The sequence below is a fragment of the Choloepus didactylus genome, chromosome X (genome assembly GCF_015220235.1).
Source record: "Choloepus didactylus isolate mChoDid1 chromosome X, mChoDid1.pri, whole genome shotgun sequence".
Classification (NCBI taxonomy): Eukaryota; Metazoa; Chordata; class Mammalia; order Pilosa; family Megalonychidae; genus Choloepus; species Choloepus didactylus.
The window spans coordinates 23,120,503-23,138,550 of record NC_051334.1 but is presented as its reverse complement, the minus strand read 5'-3'; the positions used below and the strand labels follow the sequence as shown (position 1 = coordinate 23,138,550).

General features: G+C 35.7%; 1 protein-coding gene across 9 annotated transcripts in view; it reads right to left on the bottom strand.

Moving 5' to 3' along the window:
• LOC119523721 (zinc finger X-chromosomal protein) overlaps nucleotides 1-18,048 on the bottom strand; it is a 725,297-nt gene that overhangs the window by 27,147 nt on the left and 680,102 nt on the right. For 6 of the 9 annotated variants that reach the window (XM_037822527.1, XM_037822532.1, XM_037822530.1 and 3 more), the window contains one exon: nucleotides 664-752. In XM_037822527.1, coding sequence (XP_037678455.1) covers nucleotides 664-724 — 61 coding nt within the window. In that variant the 5' untranslated portion in view covers nucleotides 725-752. Of the gene's footprint in view, nucleotides 1-663; nucleotides 753-3,001; nucleotides 3,099-12,543; nucleotides 12,923-18,048 lie in introns of those variants that run through there. The other 3 variants (XM_037822528.1, XM_037822526.1, XM_037822531.1) reach the window with 3 other exon arrangements.

Sequence of the window (18,048 nt, the reverse complement as noted above, 5' to 3'; positions counted from 1 at the left end):
AATTGGATACCCTAAAATTTTGAACACTTTTTTTAAATTATTAGAACTTGATGAATATAATTTTCCTTGTGCAGAGGTAAGACTGTCTGCTGAAGCAAAAGCTCCTTTTGAGAACTTGTGAGAGATGGGGTTGTAAAAGAAGGTCAGGGTCAGGATGTGGGGGGCCTTGGGTTTATACTTTATCTGCTGGGTAATAGAGAACACAGAAATTACATGATACATGAGTTATTTTAGGATGAGCACTCTGATTGATGGGCTAGATAAAAGAAAGAGACTGAGGTTAGGGGAAAACAGCTTAAAAGTTACTGCAGACTAAGAATGAGATGATACAGCTTCTCTATGTGGTAGGAAGTCAAAGGAAGAGAAGCAGATGTAAACAAGGAACATTTTCAAAGGAAGAACTAATAGGACTTAGTGGTATTATCGGGGAAGATAAGAATAACTAAAGATAACATTAAGGTTTTGATACTGCTGTTGTTACTGACAAGAAGATGAGAGTTGGTTGTGAAGGACCAACTTTTTGAGGAAAAATCATATATTTTGATAGGATAATAAGAAACTTAAGTGTGAATTGAATTATCAGTGTGAGAGTTTAGCAATTTGTCCTCTTGATAACAACTCCAAATTGATATTTGGGCAGTGGAACAACCCAAGTAATTATACCTGTTGCATCAAAAAATGAGTTTGGCCCTTGTGGTTGCAATTCAAGTCCATCTTCATCCATGGCCTTTAATTCTCATCAGTCACAGCTCCTAAATCAGGGGATACAGTAAACCAAACATTAACTTTTTATATCATGTATTAAAAATGTCATGATATTTACATTTCTGAAACACTCAAATTATGTGACTGATGAACATTTATCAAAAACTCATCTATGGGAAAAAATAGTTGCAAATCATGTATTTGATAAGTTTTACTATCCAGAACATATAAAGAACTCCTACAACTCAATAACAAAAAGACAACCCAATTAACATATGGGTAAAGGACTTGAATAGGCACCTCTCCAAAGAAGATATACAAATGGCCATAAACACATGAAAAGATGCTCAACATCATTAGGCATCAGGGAAAAGCAAATCAAACCACAATGAGATACCACCTCATACTCACTAGGATGGCTATTATTTAAAAAACGAAAAATAAGTGAAGAGGATGCAGAGAAATTGGAAATTTTCTGCTGGTGGGAATGTAAAACAGTACAGCCACTGTGGAAAACAGTTTGGTGGTTCTTCAGAAAGTTAAACACAAAACTACCATATGACCTGGAAATTCCACTTCTAGGTGTATACCCCAAAGAATGAAAACAGTGACTTGAATATTTATACACTAACGTTCACAGCAGCATTATCCACAATAGCCAAAAGGTAGAAACAACCCCAGTGTCCATCAATAGATGAATGGATAAGCAAAATGTAGTATATCCATATAATAGAATATTACTCAGCCATAAAAAAAGAAATGAAGTTCTGACACACATTACAACACAGATGAACCTTGAAAACAATATGCTAAGTGAAATATGCCAGATAGAAAAGGACAAATATTGTATGATCCTACCAAATGAAATTATCTATGCTCTAGCCCCCAAATCAACTTCCCCACAAAATAAGAAAAAGCTGGAAACAATCTTTCTCTTACCTTTTACTCATTATACTTGTTTGCCATATTATTATGGATATTTATGTATGTTTTATTTTCAGATTCTAAATTATATATATATGGGTCTTGAAGAAATATCCATGAGAAACCCAATTAACATTTATATAATTAAACAAGTAGATTTTCAACATGTCACCCCTGAGACCTATTCTATTGACTTTCAAGAAATAGAGTACGTTTCATGTTATTTATTCAAACTGCTTCAAATTAAAAGGACCATAATGGTTAAATTAATAACAACAAAACTTCAACCTTAAAAATGGAAAGCGTACAAGTTCTGAGTAAGTTCTCACTGCCCTCTCCCCACCAAAATCACTTCTGGCTATATAATTCTTTGCCCCCTTTAAAAATACAATTATAAAAAAATCTGATTATAAAATGATAAATATAAACTAATCTTCAAGCCTAATGAAATATTACTACATGAAATCAAGACAATTAAGAAGGCAATAAATGTGATTTGTTAAGGTATTTAAGGGCTCCTCTAATTTCCTTACATAAACGCAATCCTATCAACTCTAAGAGTTTTCCTGCAGAGTAACTTTTCTTTCCTTTGGGTTCATCTTACATTGCTTTTCTATTAGAGTTTGACAGATAATCAATTCCCTGAATTTTGAAATGCTCCCTTTCCTTGATTTCTTCAAATGAAATTCTAATTCTCTTCCCACTTTCCTCACTGCTGGCTACTCTGCCTCCCCTCAATCCTTACTGTAGTTTTTCCAAAGGTGTATACTCAGCCCTCTTCTCTTCTATGCCTACAATTTCCGCTATCATTTGCACTAGGATGACTTCCAAATTTTATATACTCAAGGTAGAACCTAAAACCAGAAGTCTGCTGGATATTTTCATCCGGATAAAACCTAACTTTCTCCTGACATGTTCACTATAAACTGAACCTTTTCCCTGCTTATACTCAGTCAGGTTGCCAGATCTTGTCAATTCCTTTTCCACAACTTCTAAGGTCTCTTTCTTTTTATTCCTACTGTTACCATTCACTTTTAGGTCCGTATTTCCTGATCCCTGGGGATGAAAATAGCCTCTAAACTGGCCTTGCTTCTTTCTCCCACTTCCACAACAGATTACAAGGAACCCTATTACATGTAAGAGGTGGTACTGAGGCATTCCGGCATTCTGCAGGCAAATTACTCCTCCTAAAGCACTGCTTTAACCATGGCACTCCCCTGCTCAGAAAACGTCCACAGTTCCTCAATATTCATGGTGCTCTAACTATTAACCCAAGCTACCATAACAGACTTATCTTCTGTTTGTTCCTATATTTTACATCATATGTATCTCCTAACAAATATTCTGGCTTACATGGAGGCTATCCACTCACCTTATTTTGACTTAAGTGAGCAATAATTGTTCAACAAACAATTCTTTTGACTGGTTATTTTCCCTTTTCCATAATAAACACACAAATAGTGTGAAAGCAGTGCCAGGAACAAAGTAAGTAAATGTTAGCTGTTGTAAAAAAAAAAAAAAATAATAATGAAAAAGTTTTTAAAAACTGAAATAGGTGAAAAAAACATGTTTTTGTACTTCCAAAGCAAAGATGACTGTAACTCATCTCAGTAAGCCCTCTGGGGTTAGAACTACCAATTACCTCTGACAATCAGAATGAAACCATGATATTAGAATGGAATCTCCTCAGTAGAGTTCTTAGGATTTTGATAAAGTAAGGGTGGAAAAATATGCCCTGATGATTTAATTCAAATAGTTCGTGCCTTTGCAGCAGGAACCAAGCCCAGAGACAGGTTGAATCTGAAGACAAATAAACAGAATTGTTCAGAGAACCAAAAGTCTAACAATTTCAGTGACTAGTACTAACATTTAGTCTGACTGTCAAACTCTCAAAAACACTTCTGGGGCCCAATATCAACTCACACTCAGTAAAATATTCCTTTCCCAGTTGCAAGAGTCATGATTCTGAAAATGCCTGTACAAGAATTCAAAGTTGAAAAAACCTACAGTTTTAAGGGAAATAAAGGGCTGGGATAAACTCAGGAAACTTACAAAACTTACTTCCATTCTTTAAAATACACTAAATGAATAAAAATATTGTGCCAAGTTAAGAGAGATAACAATGGCATTTTCTCTATCATAATTATTGATAATGAATATAACTTGTGCCTGTTTTATATCTCTTGATGCCTAGGCACATTCATGACCTCTCTCTAAGGCAACGTTTCAACAGGGTGCTTTTATATTCACTTTGCTTTTTGCAGCTAATATGGCATACAAAAATCATTTTTCTGCCATAAAAGACACTCACCTTTTAATTTTAAGACTTTTGACTCTAGTTCCTCTCCCTTAGTCACGCTCAGAGAACCAAATTTTATTAGAAATGGTAGTTGGAATTGCTCAAGCTGCAGGAAAGGCAAACAGAAGTAAATTTGTCTATAACAGATTTTTTCTTAGGGGAAATAGTAACTGGTAAAAACTTACGTTTAAAACCAAATTACTATCTTTCCTCTTAAGCTACATTTCTTTCCCAATCTTTTTCCATGTCATTAAATGTTAATCATCATTTCTCCAGATACCTAGTTTTCAAATCCTGGATCCTATTTCACTTCCCTTTCTACTTCAGCCCTCAAATTAAATTTGCCTCAAAGTCAGTCGCTCAAATTCATCACTTCCTCTTTATTATCACTGCTATCACTCTAACAAGCTCTCATCATCTCATATCCAGACCCGGTGGATCTTTCAACAGAAATTCTTGAGTCTTTCTGGACCTCAGGAAAATTTTCTTCTATTGTTTCTATACTTTCTTCCATTTTCTCTTTCATTCTTATTAGAATTTCTACTATAGGATATAAGAACTCCTAGGTCTAGCCTCCATCACTTTAACTTTTCTCCCATATTTTCCATTATTTGTCTTTCTACTACATTCTCAAAGAATCCTTGAACTTTTTCTTCTAAGCTAACTGGTTTGATCTTAACATAATCTACTGAATTTTTATTTAAAAAATCGTATTTTAATTCCAAAATAAAACTGACTTCTTTTTCACAGCAATCTTTTCTTTTCTCTTTCTTTCTTTCTTTCTTTTTCTTTTTTTGGCAGATACACAATCTTCTCAAGTATCTCTATGGATTTAAAGTTTATTCTGTACCTTATAAACTGTTTCCTCAACCAACTAAATAATCAAACAAAAATGTTTGATTATTTAGTTGGTTGAATTTGGTGCCTTTCTTCCAAACTGCTGGTTTTCCTCAAAAGCATGGTTCTTCTTGCTTGCCTGTTCAAATTTGTAGATGAGGGTCTAGACTAGAGTTACATTCTGTTAGCTGGGGTATCTCAGTGAGGACACTCAAGTGAGAATCCTTGTTTGCCTAGCAGTGAGCATAGTAACTCTAGAAGAAATAGAAGATCTCAACAGACCAATTACAAGTAAGGAGATTGAATTACATCATCAAAAACCTCCCAATAAAGAACAGCCCAAGACCAGATGGTTTCACAGGTAAATTCTACCAATCATTCCAAGAAGAATTAATACCAATCCTGCTCAAACTCTTTGAAAAAATTGAACAGGAGGGAACAACACCTAAGTCATTCTATCTGGCTTTCCCAAAGCCAGATAAAGATACTACGAGAAAATTACAGACCAATTTCTCTTATGAATGTGGATGAAAAATCCTTAACAAAATACTAGCAAATCAAATCCAACCACACATTGAAAGAATTATACACAATGATCAAGTGGGACTTATGCCTGGTATGCAAGGGTGGTTCAACATAAGAAAATCAATTAATCTAATATACCACATTAACAAAACGAAAGGGAAAAAAGCATGTGATCACCTTAATTGTCAGAAAGGAATATGACAAAAATCCAGCACGCTTTCTGGATAAAAACACTTAAACAAATAAGAATAGAAGGAAACTTCCTCAACATGATAAAGGGCATAGATGAAAAACCCACAGTGAACACCATACTCAATGGTGAAAGACTAAAGCTTTCCCTTCAAGATCTGGAACAAGACAAAGATGCCTACTGTCACCACTGTTATTCAACATTCTACTGGAAGTTCTAGCCAGAGCAATTAGGAAAAAAAAGAAAAGGCATCCAAATTGGAAAGGAAGAAGTAAAACTTTCCCCTTTGCAGATGACATGATCCTATATAAAGAAAGTCCAAAAAGTCTACAACACAGCTATTAGAACTAATGAATGAATTTAGCAAAGTGGCAGGGTGTAAGATAAACATGCAAAAATCAGTATTGTTTTCTTACCCTAGTAATGAGCAATCTGAGTTGGAAATCAAGAAAAAAGTTCCATTTACAATAGCAACTAAAAGAATCAAATATCAAGAAATAAATTAAACCAAGGATGTAAATTTCACCAAACTAAGGATATAAATTTCTTGGCAAAGCACAAGATGGTGCCAGCTGGTCTCTCCCTTTTATTCAAGGTTTCGTTGCTTTCAGCTTCTTCCTTCAGTAGCTTTCTCCCTCTCTGTATTCATACAGTTTATAAAGGACTCCAGTAAGAGGATTAAAACCCACCCTGGGCCACACCTTAACTGAAGTAACCTCATCAAAAGATCCTATTTACAATAGGTTTACACCCACAGTAATGGGTTAGCTTAAAGGACGTGATTTTCTGGGTTACATACAGTTCCAAGCCACCACACAATGCTAAATATATATGTTACCACAATAAAAATTGAAAAAAAAAAAAAAACTTTTAAAAAGAATAACACCCTAATTTTAAAAATTGAGAAAGTACCCGAGAAGACATTTCTCCAAAGATATGGCCAATAAACACATGAAAAGATGCTCATCATTAGTCAATAGTGAAATGCAAACCAAAACGAGATACCATCTCATGCCCACTAAAACAGTTGTAATAAAAACAAAACAAAACAAAAACTGCTGGCCAGGATGCAAAGAAATAGGAACACTTATACATTGTGGCTGGAAAGTAAAATGTTACAGTCACCATGGAAAACAGTATGGCAATTCTTTAAAAAGTTAAACATAAAACTACCACATGACCCAGCAATCCTACTTGTAGTTATATACCCCGAAGAATGGAAAACAGGGAATTAAATAAATATTTGTACACCAATGTTCATAACAGCATTATTCACAATAGCTAAAAGGTAGACGCAGCCCAAATGTCCATCACCAAATGAATGGAAAACAAAATCTGGTATATATGTACAATGTATTACTATTCAGCTGTAAAAAAGGAATGAGATTCTGGCACAGGCTACAATATGGAAGAACCTTGAAGACAGCATGTTGAGTGAAATAAGCCAGACACAACAGTACAGAAATTTTGATTCCACTTAATTTCAAATAAGTAAGAAATGTAAATGCATCAAGATAAAAAGTAGGATACATGGTACCGGGACAAGGGGAGGGGGAATGAGGAGAAAATGCATAATGGGTACAGGGTTTTTGTTTGGGGTGATGGAAAAAAGATGTTAATGAATGATAGAGGTGGTAGCACAATATTGTGAACATAAATAATGCAACCGAATGGCATGCTTGGGAGTAGTTAAGATAAGAAATTTTATGGTGTATATATATTACCATAACTTAAAAAAGAGAGAGAAAAACTAAAGAAACAATGACAATTAAATGCAATACATGATCCTGGACTGGATCTAATAATGGAGTAGAAAATACCTAAATCATTATTTGGATAACTGAAAAAAATTGGAACATAGTATGCTTTCTATCAGTGTGAAATCTTCTGAATTTAATGTGATTACACACTGTGAATATCCTTGTTCTCAGGAAATATGCATATAATTATTAAGACTTTAGAGGAGAATGATATATGCAAGCTACTCTACAATGTTTAAAAAATAGATGATGGAGAGACACAGACAGAACAAATGAATGTGGCAAAATGCTAAAAGTTGGTAAATCTGGATATCTGGGTAGGGGATATATTCCAGTTCTCTATATTGTTTTTATTGTTATTATTATTATATTTGCAATCATCCTGTAAATTTGAGATTTCCAAATAAAACATTAAAAAAAAAAAAAAAAACAATAACTACATGTAATCGCAAATCCAGTCTATTCTGTTACAATGTTGTTTTTGGATAGGGGAATGATCTCAGTATCACTTTAGAGCAAAAAAGTACGTATTAAACCGAAGGTAAATAAGGTCAAACACTATAAGTATTCCCAGAAGTCACAATTAAGACAAGGATGCTTATTAACATTATTATTATTTAGCATTGTATGGGAAACTGTTAGCCAATGCGATTAGGTAAGATAATGAAATGTGAGATATAATTATTATTTGAAAAAAAAAACTTCCTATTTACATATGACATATCTAGGAAATCCGAAAGAATGAACTGCAAAACTATTAGCATAAATTCATAAATAACATACTTGAAGTCAAACACTTTCTTAGGTTTATGTAACATTTGAGAATGGGAAATCCCCTTTAAGAGAGTAATTGAAAAAACTGAGTGGAATCTTTTAAAAATAAATAAATAAATGGGGAAACCAATCGTGGTCTTGAATATATTGGAGCAGTAGTCTCAATTCTCCCTTAACTAACCTCTACATTCAATCGAAATCCTAATACAAACCTATGGACCTTATATATGAAGGTCTGCTTTTGGATTCTATTATGTTCCACTGATCAATCTGGCTTTGTGCCCACTGTTTTAATCACTGTAGCTTTATAATAAGCTTTGATATGAGGCAATTTAAGTCTCCTAGCTTTTTTCTCCAACATTGCCTTTGCTATTCCTGGCCCTTTGCATTTCCATATAAATTTGAGAACTAGCTCTGTATATCAACTTAGGGAGAACTGACATCTTTACAACACTGATACTTCCAATCCATGAATATCATATATGTCTCCATCAATTCAGGTCTTCTTTCATTTTTGTCACTAATGTTTAACTAAAGCTCTTAATATGCATTCTTGGATTTATTTCAAGGTACTGGACGTTCCCAGATCTTAATTATAAGTTGTATTGACTTTTAAATTTGATTTTCAAATTGTCTGTTGCTAGTATAGAGAGATACAATTGTTCCACATAGAATTTATTATCTAGCAATTTTGCTAAATTTATTAATTCTAATAGAATTTTCTGTCACTTTTTTTGGATTTTCTCTCTATATAATCATATTGTCTGCAACAGTAACAGCTTTATACCTTTCAATTCCTTTTTCTCACCTTACTGTGCTGGCTAGGGCCTTCACTACAATGTTAAATAGACACAGTGGAAAGCCATGTCTTGTTCTTGATCTCGGAACAGAAACTCTTGGCAAGTCACCATCATGTATGATTTTTTGTCAGTACACTTTATCAGGTTAAAGAAATTTCATTTTATTTCTAGCTTACTGTTTAATTTTACCAAATGATTTTTGTGCAGCTAATGAGGTGATTATGCAATTTTTATTCTGCATTCTGCTAATAAGCCAATATAGAGAATTACATTGATTGACTTTCAAATGTTAAATAAGCCTGGGTTAATTTCTGGAATAAACCTATCTTGGTCATAATTTATAACCTTTTTATATATAATTTGGTTTGATATACTACTATTTTGTTCAGAATTCTTGCAACTATGTTCACAAGACTCCTTTCGTATACACGGCTTCATAAAACAAGTTTAAAAGTGATTCCCCCTCTTTTCCTATTTTCTGGTAGAATTAGTGTAAGAGTGGTGTTATTTCTTTTTTAAATAATTGAAAGAATTCATCTCTGAAGCCATTTGGGCCTGGAGTTTTCTTTCTGGGAAAGTTTCTAATTATGGGTTTGAGTTCTTTAAAACATATGGAACTAATCAAAATTTTCATTTCTTCTTGTGTCTGTTTTGGCTAGCTGTCTTTGTTTAAAATTTTTTTCTATTTCATCTAAACTGTCAAACATATAGGCATAACATTGCTCATAATATCTTGTTGCTACTTTTTAATGTTTGAGGGCATTAATTACTGAAATTTGTATTTTGTGCCATCTCTCGCTATTTTTTCTTGATCAGTCTTGCTATTTTTGTCCTAGTCTTCAAAGAATCCATTTTGGACTTTAGTGATTTTTTTCTATTGTTCATTTGTTTTATAGCTTATTGATTTGATTTCTGTACCTTTTTATGTCCTTTCTACTTTCTTTGGGTTTAAATGTTTACTCTTTTTCTATTAAGATAGATGCTTAAGTTATTGATTTTCAGTCTTTTCTAATTTATGTACTTAATGTTATACATTTCCCATCTAAGCAGTGCTTCAGCTATGTCCTACAAATTTTTACCTCATATTTTCATTATAATTCACTTAAAAATATTTTCTAATTTTACCACTGACCCACAGGTTATTTAGAAGTGTGGAGTTTAATATCTAGAAATTTGGGGAAATTTCTACTTTATGATAACTGAAGTCTATTGTAATCAGAGAAACTACTCGTTATGATTCTATGATTTCCATCCTATTTCCATCCTATTCCTTATGATTTCCATTTGTTAAGGCTTGCTTTATGGCCCAGCATATGGTCTCTTTCTGTAAGGGCTCCAAGTTGACTTGAAGAAATACATATACAGCCATTCAGTGCAAGGTTCTATAATGTCAATGAGGTCAAAGGACTAAACTTGCTTAAATCTTCAATATCCTTACTAATTTTTTCCTGCTTATTCTATTCATCATTCAGAGAGATGTCTTAAAATCTCCAACTATGATATTCAATTTACCCATATCTCCTTTTAGGTCTGTTAGGTTTTCTCATAGACTGTGAGGGTATGTTATTAGATAACAAAAAAATTTAGAGTTTCTATGTATCCTTCAATTGTCTCCTTTATCACTATGAAAGGTACTCCTAATAATACTTATTATCATAAAGTCTACTTTGCCCAGTATCAGTATAGTTACAGCAGGTTATTTTTGGTTAATGTTTGCATGGTATATATTTCTTCTGTCCTTTTACTTTCAACCTTTCTATGTCCTTTATTTAAGGTATGTCTCAACAAATTCTCATCCCAGTTTTTAGTGGTTTAACTTTAAATAGCTGTTTTCCATATTAAATTTCATCTCACTGTTATATCTTTAGCTTCTATATATCATGTTTTCCTCTAACATTTTAGACGTTTACTTTCATTCTCTTCAGACTAAGTTAAGTTTTAGTCATCATTTTTCCTCTCATCATCCCCTTCCCATCCATCTTCTTTTTACTATTTAGCACAGAGAATTTCAAACTTTTCTTCCGGCCACAAATGAAAGCTTTAAAAGATTTAAGTAGAAATACTAATTACCTTTTGCTGCCTTAAATCGAGTAAACATGTTTAAATTTAAGCATAATCACTGAAAGTAAAGAAACAGAATAATTAACATATGAACCAATTTTCTTAAAAAGATTGCAAGGTGGGGAGAGAAAGGCAACTCAGAACAACAGAAAACAGGAAAAAGGGGCCAAACAAAATTCATGGCAAATAGAAAACACAAAATATAATGACGGTAATAAATTCAAACAGGTTTTCTATAAATAGAGATTACACTCAGCTGTTAAACAGTAATCTCTCAGAATTTTTTTTAAAAAGGTAGTACATTCTTTACAAGAGATAGACCTATAACTTAAAACAGAAAAGCTGAAAAAGATAGAAAAGATGAATCAGGCATATGTTAACCAAAGAGCTGTGTAGTTATATCAATATTTGACAAAACAGATTTTATTACAAGAAGCATTATTAGGAAAGAACTGCATCATTTCTTAATGATAAAAGGGGAAAACTGTCAATAAGATGTAACAGTCTTGAACCTAGATGCACCTAACAACATATTTGTATATGTAGGTCTGTGTGGAGGTGTAAACACAGGAAAAGCTGATAGAATTACAAGTCAGTGACTTATTTGAAGCTAACTAAAAATTAGTAATGATATCAGAGAATCAAACAAAATCTTAACAAGAATGATCAAAAGGAGATATATGGAGTCCAGCATCCCACATGCATAAAACATTTACAGAAATTGACCACTTACTATGACAAAAACAAATAACAATAATTATACAATATTCCCCAACCATAATGCAATAAAATATGAAATGTCACAAAAATGATAGCCAAAAAAAAAAAAAAATCCCATAAAACTGAAAACAAAGTTCTAAATAATTCAACGAGTAATAGGAAAAGTAAATATAGAAATCACAATATATTTAGAATTAAACAATAAAATAAGTCAATTCAGACTTCCAGGAAGATGATGGAATAAGGAGTGGCAAAACTCATTCCTCCACCAAAAACACTTAGAGAACAGGCAGAAGCTGCCCAAAGCAGCTATTCTTGAGCTTGGGCGACCAGAGGGGACTGTACAACAGACAGAGAAGAGCTGGATTAAGAAATGGAGTAACTGCAATGGATAAACTGCAACAAGTGCCTCACTCCACAGCACCCACCCCCCACCCTCAAGGCCGGCAGCTTCTAGTTGGCCTAGTTCTCACCCAGCTGGTGCTACAGACTGGGAGAGTCAGAGAAGCACTCCCCCTGGGAACAGAGGGGGATGCAGCACAGTTCTGATGCAACTGCTGGCCAGTGAAACTGGACATTGGGGTCCCACAGACTTAGCCCTTTCCAGACAAGCACCATAGCACCTACAGTGCCATTGTTCCCACAGACAAAGAAACTGCTGAGTGACATGCTTAGCTGTGGCACCCAGCATTCATCCCCCACCCTCGAGGCCAGCAGCTTCTGGTCAGAGCAGCTTCTGCCCAGTGGGCCGCTGTGGACTGGGAGAGTCAAGAGAAGCCCTCCCACCCAGGAACAGAGGGGGACACAGAATGGTTCTGATCCATCTGTTGGACGGTGAAATTGTTCCCATGGGTCCTGTACCCTTAGCCCCTTCTGGAGAGGCACCTGCAGAGCTTATTTCCACTCGTTTCAGAAGGAGATGGGAAAGAGGGCTAAAAAATAACTTACCTCTGTAGGGCTGTGGGTAACAGGTTACTGAAGATAACCACCTGCTAGGCATGCTGGGAAAGTAGTCTTGGGAAACTGCTTTCCTGACCCTCTCCCGAAGGCTGCTTGGAATTGGTCTGCACCCCTTGGGTGGGACCCTGGTCCTGTTATGGCTGGGAAATACTGACAACCAAGTGCCAGAGAGAAGCTTTAACACGAACCCAACCAACAACAAAATCTTAGACAAGAGAGGGAAACCAACCACCACAATAATCTCATTAACATAATCAGATGCCCAGATACCAGCAAAAAAAATTACTAGACATACCAAGAAATAAGAATATATGGCCCACCAAACTCCAACCCAGCAGTCTGGACTCCTGAAGACAATTATATAATAATGTAGATTACAAGGGGTGAAAGTGTGATTGTGAAGCCCTTGTGGATCACACCCCCTTTATCTAGTGTATGGATGAGTGGAGGAATGGGGATAAAAACTAAAGGACAAATGGGGTGGGATGGGGGATGATTTGGGTGTTCTTTTTCACTTTTATTTTTTATTCTTGTTCTGGTTCTTTCTGATGTAAGGAAAATGTTCAGAGATAGATTGTGGTGATGAACGCATAACTATGTTATCATACTGTGGACAGTGGATTGTATATCATGGATGATTGTATGGTGTGTGAATGTATTTCAATAAAACTGAATTTAATAAAAAATAAATAAATAAAATAAATTTTAAAAAAAAAAGAATATATGGCCCAGCCAAAGGAACAAATTAAAAAGTCAGAGGATATACAGAATATGGAACAACTAATCCAAGATGTTCAAACCAATCTCCTAAATCAATTCAAGGAGCTGGCTAAAGAGATAAAGTATATTAAGAAAACACTTGGTGAGTATAAAGAGGAAATTGAAAGCATATAAAGAAAAATAACAGATCTTCTGGGAATGAAAGACACAATACATGAAATTAAAAATACACTAGAGTCACACAACAGCAGATTTGAAGAGGGAGAAGAAAGAATTAGTGAGCTAGATGACAGAGCTCTGAATTCAAGCACACACAAGAACAGATGGACAAAAGAATGGAAAAACTTGAGCAAGGTCTCAGGGAAATGATTGAAAATACAAAGCACACAAATATATGCATCGTCGGTGTCCCAGAAGGCAAACAGAAGGGAAAAGGGCCAGGAAGAATATCTGAGGAAATAAAAGCCGAAAATTTCCCAACACTTATAGAAGAAATAAATATGCAAATCTAAGAAGCCCAATGTACTCCAAACAGAATAAATCCTAATAGACACATTCCAAGAAACATACTCATCAAAATGTCAACTGCCAAAGATAAAGAGAGAATTCTGAAGGTTGCAAAAGAAAAGCAATTCATTTCACTTACAAGGGAACCTTAATAAGATTAAGCACCAATTTCTCATTGGAAACCTCAGAGGCAAGAAGGCAGTGGTATATATTTAAGGTACCAAAAGAGAAAAACTGCCAGCCAATAATTCTTTATCCAGCAAAACTGTCCTTCAAAATTCAGGGAGAGTTTTAAAATACTCACAGATAAAGAGAAGCTAAGAGAGTTTGTTAACAAGAAATACTAAAAAGAGTTCTGAATGCTAAAAAGACAGGAGAAGCTTGGAGGAGAGTGTAGAAATGAAGATTATCAGTAAGGGTAACTGAAAAGATAAAAAGAGGGACAAAAATAAGATATGACATATAAAAGCCAAAGGATAAAATGGGAGAAGTACTGCTTTTACAGTAATAACATTGAATATTAATGGATTAAACTCTCCAAAAGACAAAGACTGGCAGGAAATGGATAAAAAAAAAATATAACCCATCTATATGTTGTCCAAAAGAGACTTACCTTAGACCCAAGGATACAAATAGATTGAAAGTGAAAGGCTGGAAAAACAATAAACAAAAAAATGCTGGGATAGCTATACTAAAATCACACAAGATAGATTTTAAATACAAAAATGCTATAAGAAACAAGGAAGGACATTATATAGTAATAAAGGGGGCAATCCGCCATGAAGAAATAACAAGCATAAATATTTATGGTCCTAACAAGGGTCCCCAAAATAAATGAGGCAAACACAGGTAAAGTGGAAGGGAGAAATAGAAGTCTCTACAATAATAGTTGGAGACTTCAATATACCACTCTCATCAACAGAACATCTAGACAGAAGACCAATAAGGAAACAAAAACTTTGAATAAAACTATAAACGAACTAGACCTAACAGACATTTATAGAATTTTACACCCCAAAACAACAGGATATACATTCTTCTCAAGTGCCCATGGATCATTCTCTAGGTATGGTAGGCCACAAAACAAGTTTCAATAATTTTAAAAAGACTGAAATTATACAAAACACTTTCTGTGATCATAATGGAATGAAGCTAAAAATCAGTAACAGGCAGCAAATTCACAAAAATATGGAGGTTAAACAACACACTCTTAATCAATAGGTCAAAGAAGAAATTGTAAGAGAAGTTAGTAAATTATCTCAAGACGAATGAAAAGGAGAACAAAACGTATCAAAACTTATGGGATAAAAAAGACTTACGGGATGCAGGAAAAGCAGTGCTGAGAGGGTGTTAACAGGGTGGTATATGGGAAAAAATACACCTAATGCAAACTATGGACTATAGTTAACAGTATTTTAATATTTCTCCATCAATTGTAACAAAGGTACCACACCAATGCTAAGTATCAATAATAAGGGGGGAATAAGGGTTTGGGAGTTTTTCTTTTTGGGGCAACGAAAATGTTCTAAAATTGACTGGAGTGATGAAAGCACAGCTCTGTGGTTCTAGTGCGAGCCACTGATTGTACATGTTGGATGGACTGTATGGTGTGTGAATAAAACTGCATTAAAACAAAAAAAAAGCAATGAAGGAGGATTGTGGGAAGATGGTGGAATGTAAAGCTCCAGGAATCAGTCCCTCCACCAGAACAACTCTGTAAAAGGCAGGAATTGTCTAAATCAACTATTTTGAAACTCTGGAGTCCAGCAGAATACTATACAGCATCCAGGAAAGAGCACAAGGAAGAGGATGGTAAATTATGGTAAATACCAGTAAATTGCTCTCTCCACGTCAGCTACCGTCACCCAGCCCCCACTGTTGTGGAAGGCAGCAGTGAAGTCCAGCCCCTGGCATAGCTTCCTGGTGTCAGAAACAGACATAAAACCCACTTCCCAAGATCTGGGATGGGTACTGGCCAATCACTGATCACAGCTTTTGATTGGCTACTTCAGATCGCTGGGGCCTGGCTCTGAGGGCAGCCATTGTTCCAATTAACTCCAAAGACTGCAGAGGAGACTTAAAAGATGATAGGCTTCCTCAGAGCTGAGGAGGACAGTTAAAAGGCTGCATTTGCTCAAAAGGTCAAGAAAGCACAGTTTTGGGGAGCCAAGGAAGAAGATCCTGGCACCCTTCCTGACCCCTCCCTCATCCCCTCTCCAGGGCAGTTTGGAGCCAGCCAGGATTCCCTTCATGGGCCCCTGGCCTTGTGCTGGCTGGAAAAGACTGACTTGTGACACTCCACTCCTGCACACCCTGGTAACAGAATTTGCCCTCCAGGCAAAAGCAGCTTAAGACAAGGAAAGCAGTTTAAGAAACAATTGATGCAGATGGCCTGGGGCAAAGACTTACCTTCTTTAAATCCTGCAGTGGAACACCAGGGAGAAGGGAAAGGTATGTCTTCTGGGAAGTAAAGGGGCATTCAAACTCCTGTAAACAGGGGAAATCCTAAGGCCACTAGCAAGCAAAAGCCCAGGACAAGACACAGAACCCAGAAAAGTCTGGGAGGACCCTGCATTTTGAATTCGCCTTGGGTGGATCTTCCTGATAAGAAGGCTGAGGCTCAAGAAGATCTCTCATATTTCCAGCTGGTTACAAACTCAGGAACCAGACATCTCAAGAGAATTAATCCCTCAGTTAACATTTTAAAATATTAAAATGTCCAGTATGCAAACAGAAAAAGATAATAAAACACACACACAGAAAATGATGACCCATCCAAAGGAAGAGGACAAAATCCAGAAAATACCAATGAAGAAAATCAGACTGTGGACATATTGGACAAAGACTTTGAAAAAAAAAAAAAAATGATCTTCAATGTGCTCAAGGAGATGAAGGAAAATAAAGAGAAAGAACTAAAGAATATCAGGAAAACGATGAACAAACAATATGAAAATCTCAACAAAGAGATAGAAATTTTAAAAAGAAACCAAACAGAACTACTGGAGTTGAAGACCACTAACCGAAATGAAAAATTCCCAGGAATGCTTCAACAGCAAACTGGAGCTGAATGAAGAAAGAATCAGTGATCAGACAAGACCATTAAAATAAGTCAGGCTGAAAATTCTGAGATACTGAGCTCCTTGTGTATAACCTGGTCGGTCTCTGGAACTCTGGGTATCTGTGTGACACCTGAAACTCAGAGCTAGAGCTCGGCAGATATGAATGTCAGTATTGCTTCATACAGCAACTGTTTAAAAAAAGCTGAAAAAGAGTTCAGACTTCAATTAGAGTTATGAATGAAGAGGATCTGGTTAGGACTAAGGCAAATCAGGCCAAAGGGCAAAGGACGATACTGTGTTTTAAAACTTCAACTTCTGTGTGAAACCAAGGGAAGAGATGTTTATTTGGTGCAGAACCTGTACTTTCTGCAGCAAACTAAGTAAGTTAACTTGCACGGTCAGTTTATTCAAACACCATAATTACATAAAATTTTGAATAGGAAGTGAGATCTGGTAGGTTTGTACAGGTTAGTGTGAAATCCTGATACATCCCAAAGTAATTTCGGCAGAGAATAAAAATATATTTGCAGGGCCCCCCGAAGAACTGGGAGAAAATGCAGAAATGCTGGGACTTCCCCACCTGGGTTATTACTGATATTCTCACAAACTTTGAGGACTAACAATTTAGTAGGATGAGCCCTCAATCTTGGGGCTTGCCCTTATGAACTTGTTACTGCAAAGGAGAGGCTAAGCCTACTTATAATTGTACCTAAGAGTCTCCCCCAGAGAACCTCTTTGTTGCTCAGATGTGGCCCTCTCTCTCTCTCTAAGCCCACGTGGCAGGTGAACTCACTGCCCTCCCCCCTGTGTGGGACATGACTCCCAGGGGTGTAAATCTCCCTGTAAACATGGGACATGACTCTCAGGGATGAGCCTGGACCTGGCATCATGGGATTGAGAAAATCTTCTTGACCAAAAGGGGGAAGAGAAATGGAACAAAATAAAGTTTCAGTGGCTGAGAGACTTCAAATGGAGTGGAGAGGTCACTCTGGTGGGCATTCTTATGCGCTGTATAGATATCCCTCTTTAGTTTTTAGTGTATTGGAAAAGCTAGAAGTAAATACCTGAAACCGTTGAACTACAACCCTTCACTCTTGAAGGTGAGTGCATAACTACATAGCTTACACAGTGTTGACTGTGTGACTGTGAAAACCTGATGGCTCATACTCCCTTTATCCAGTGTACGGAAAGAAATGGGGACAAAAGC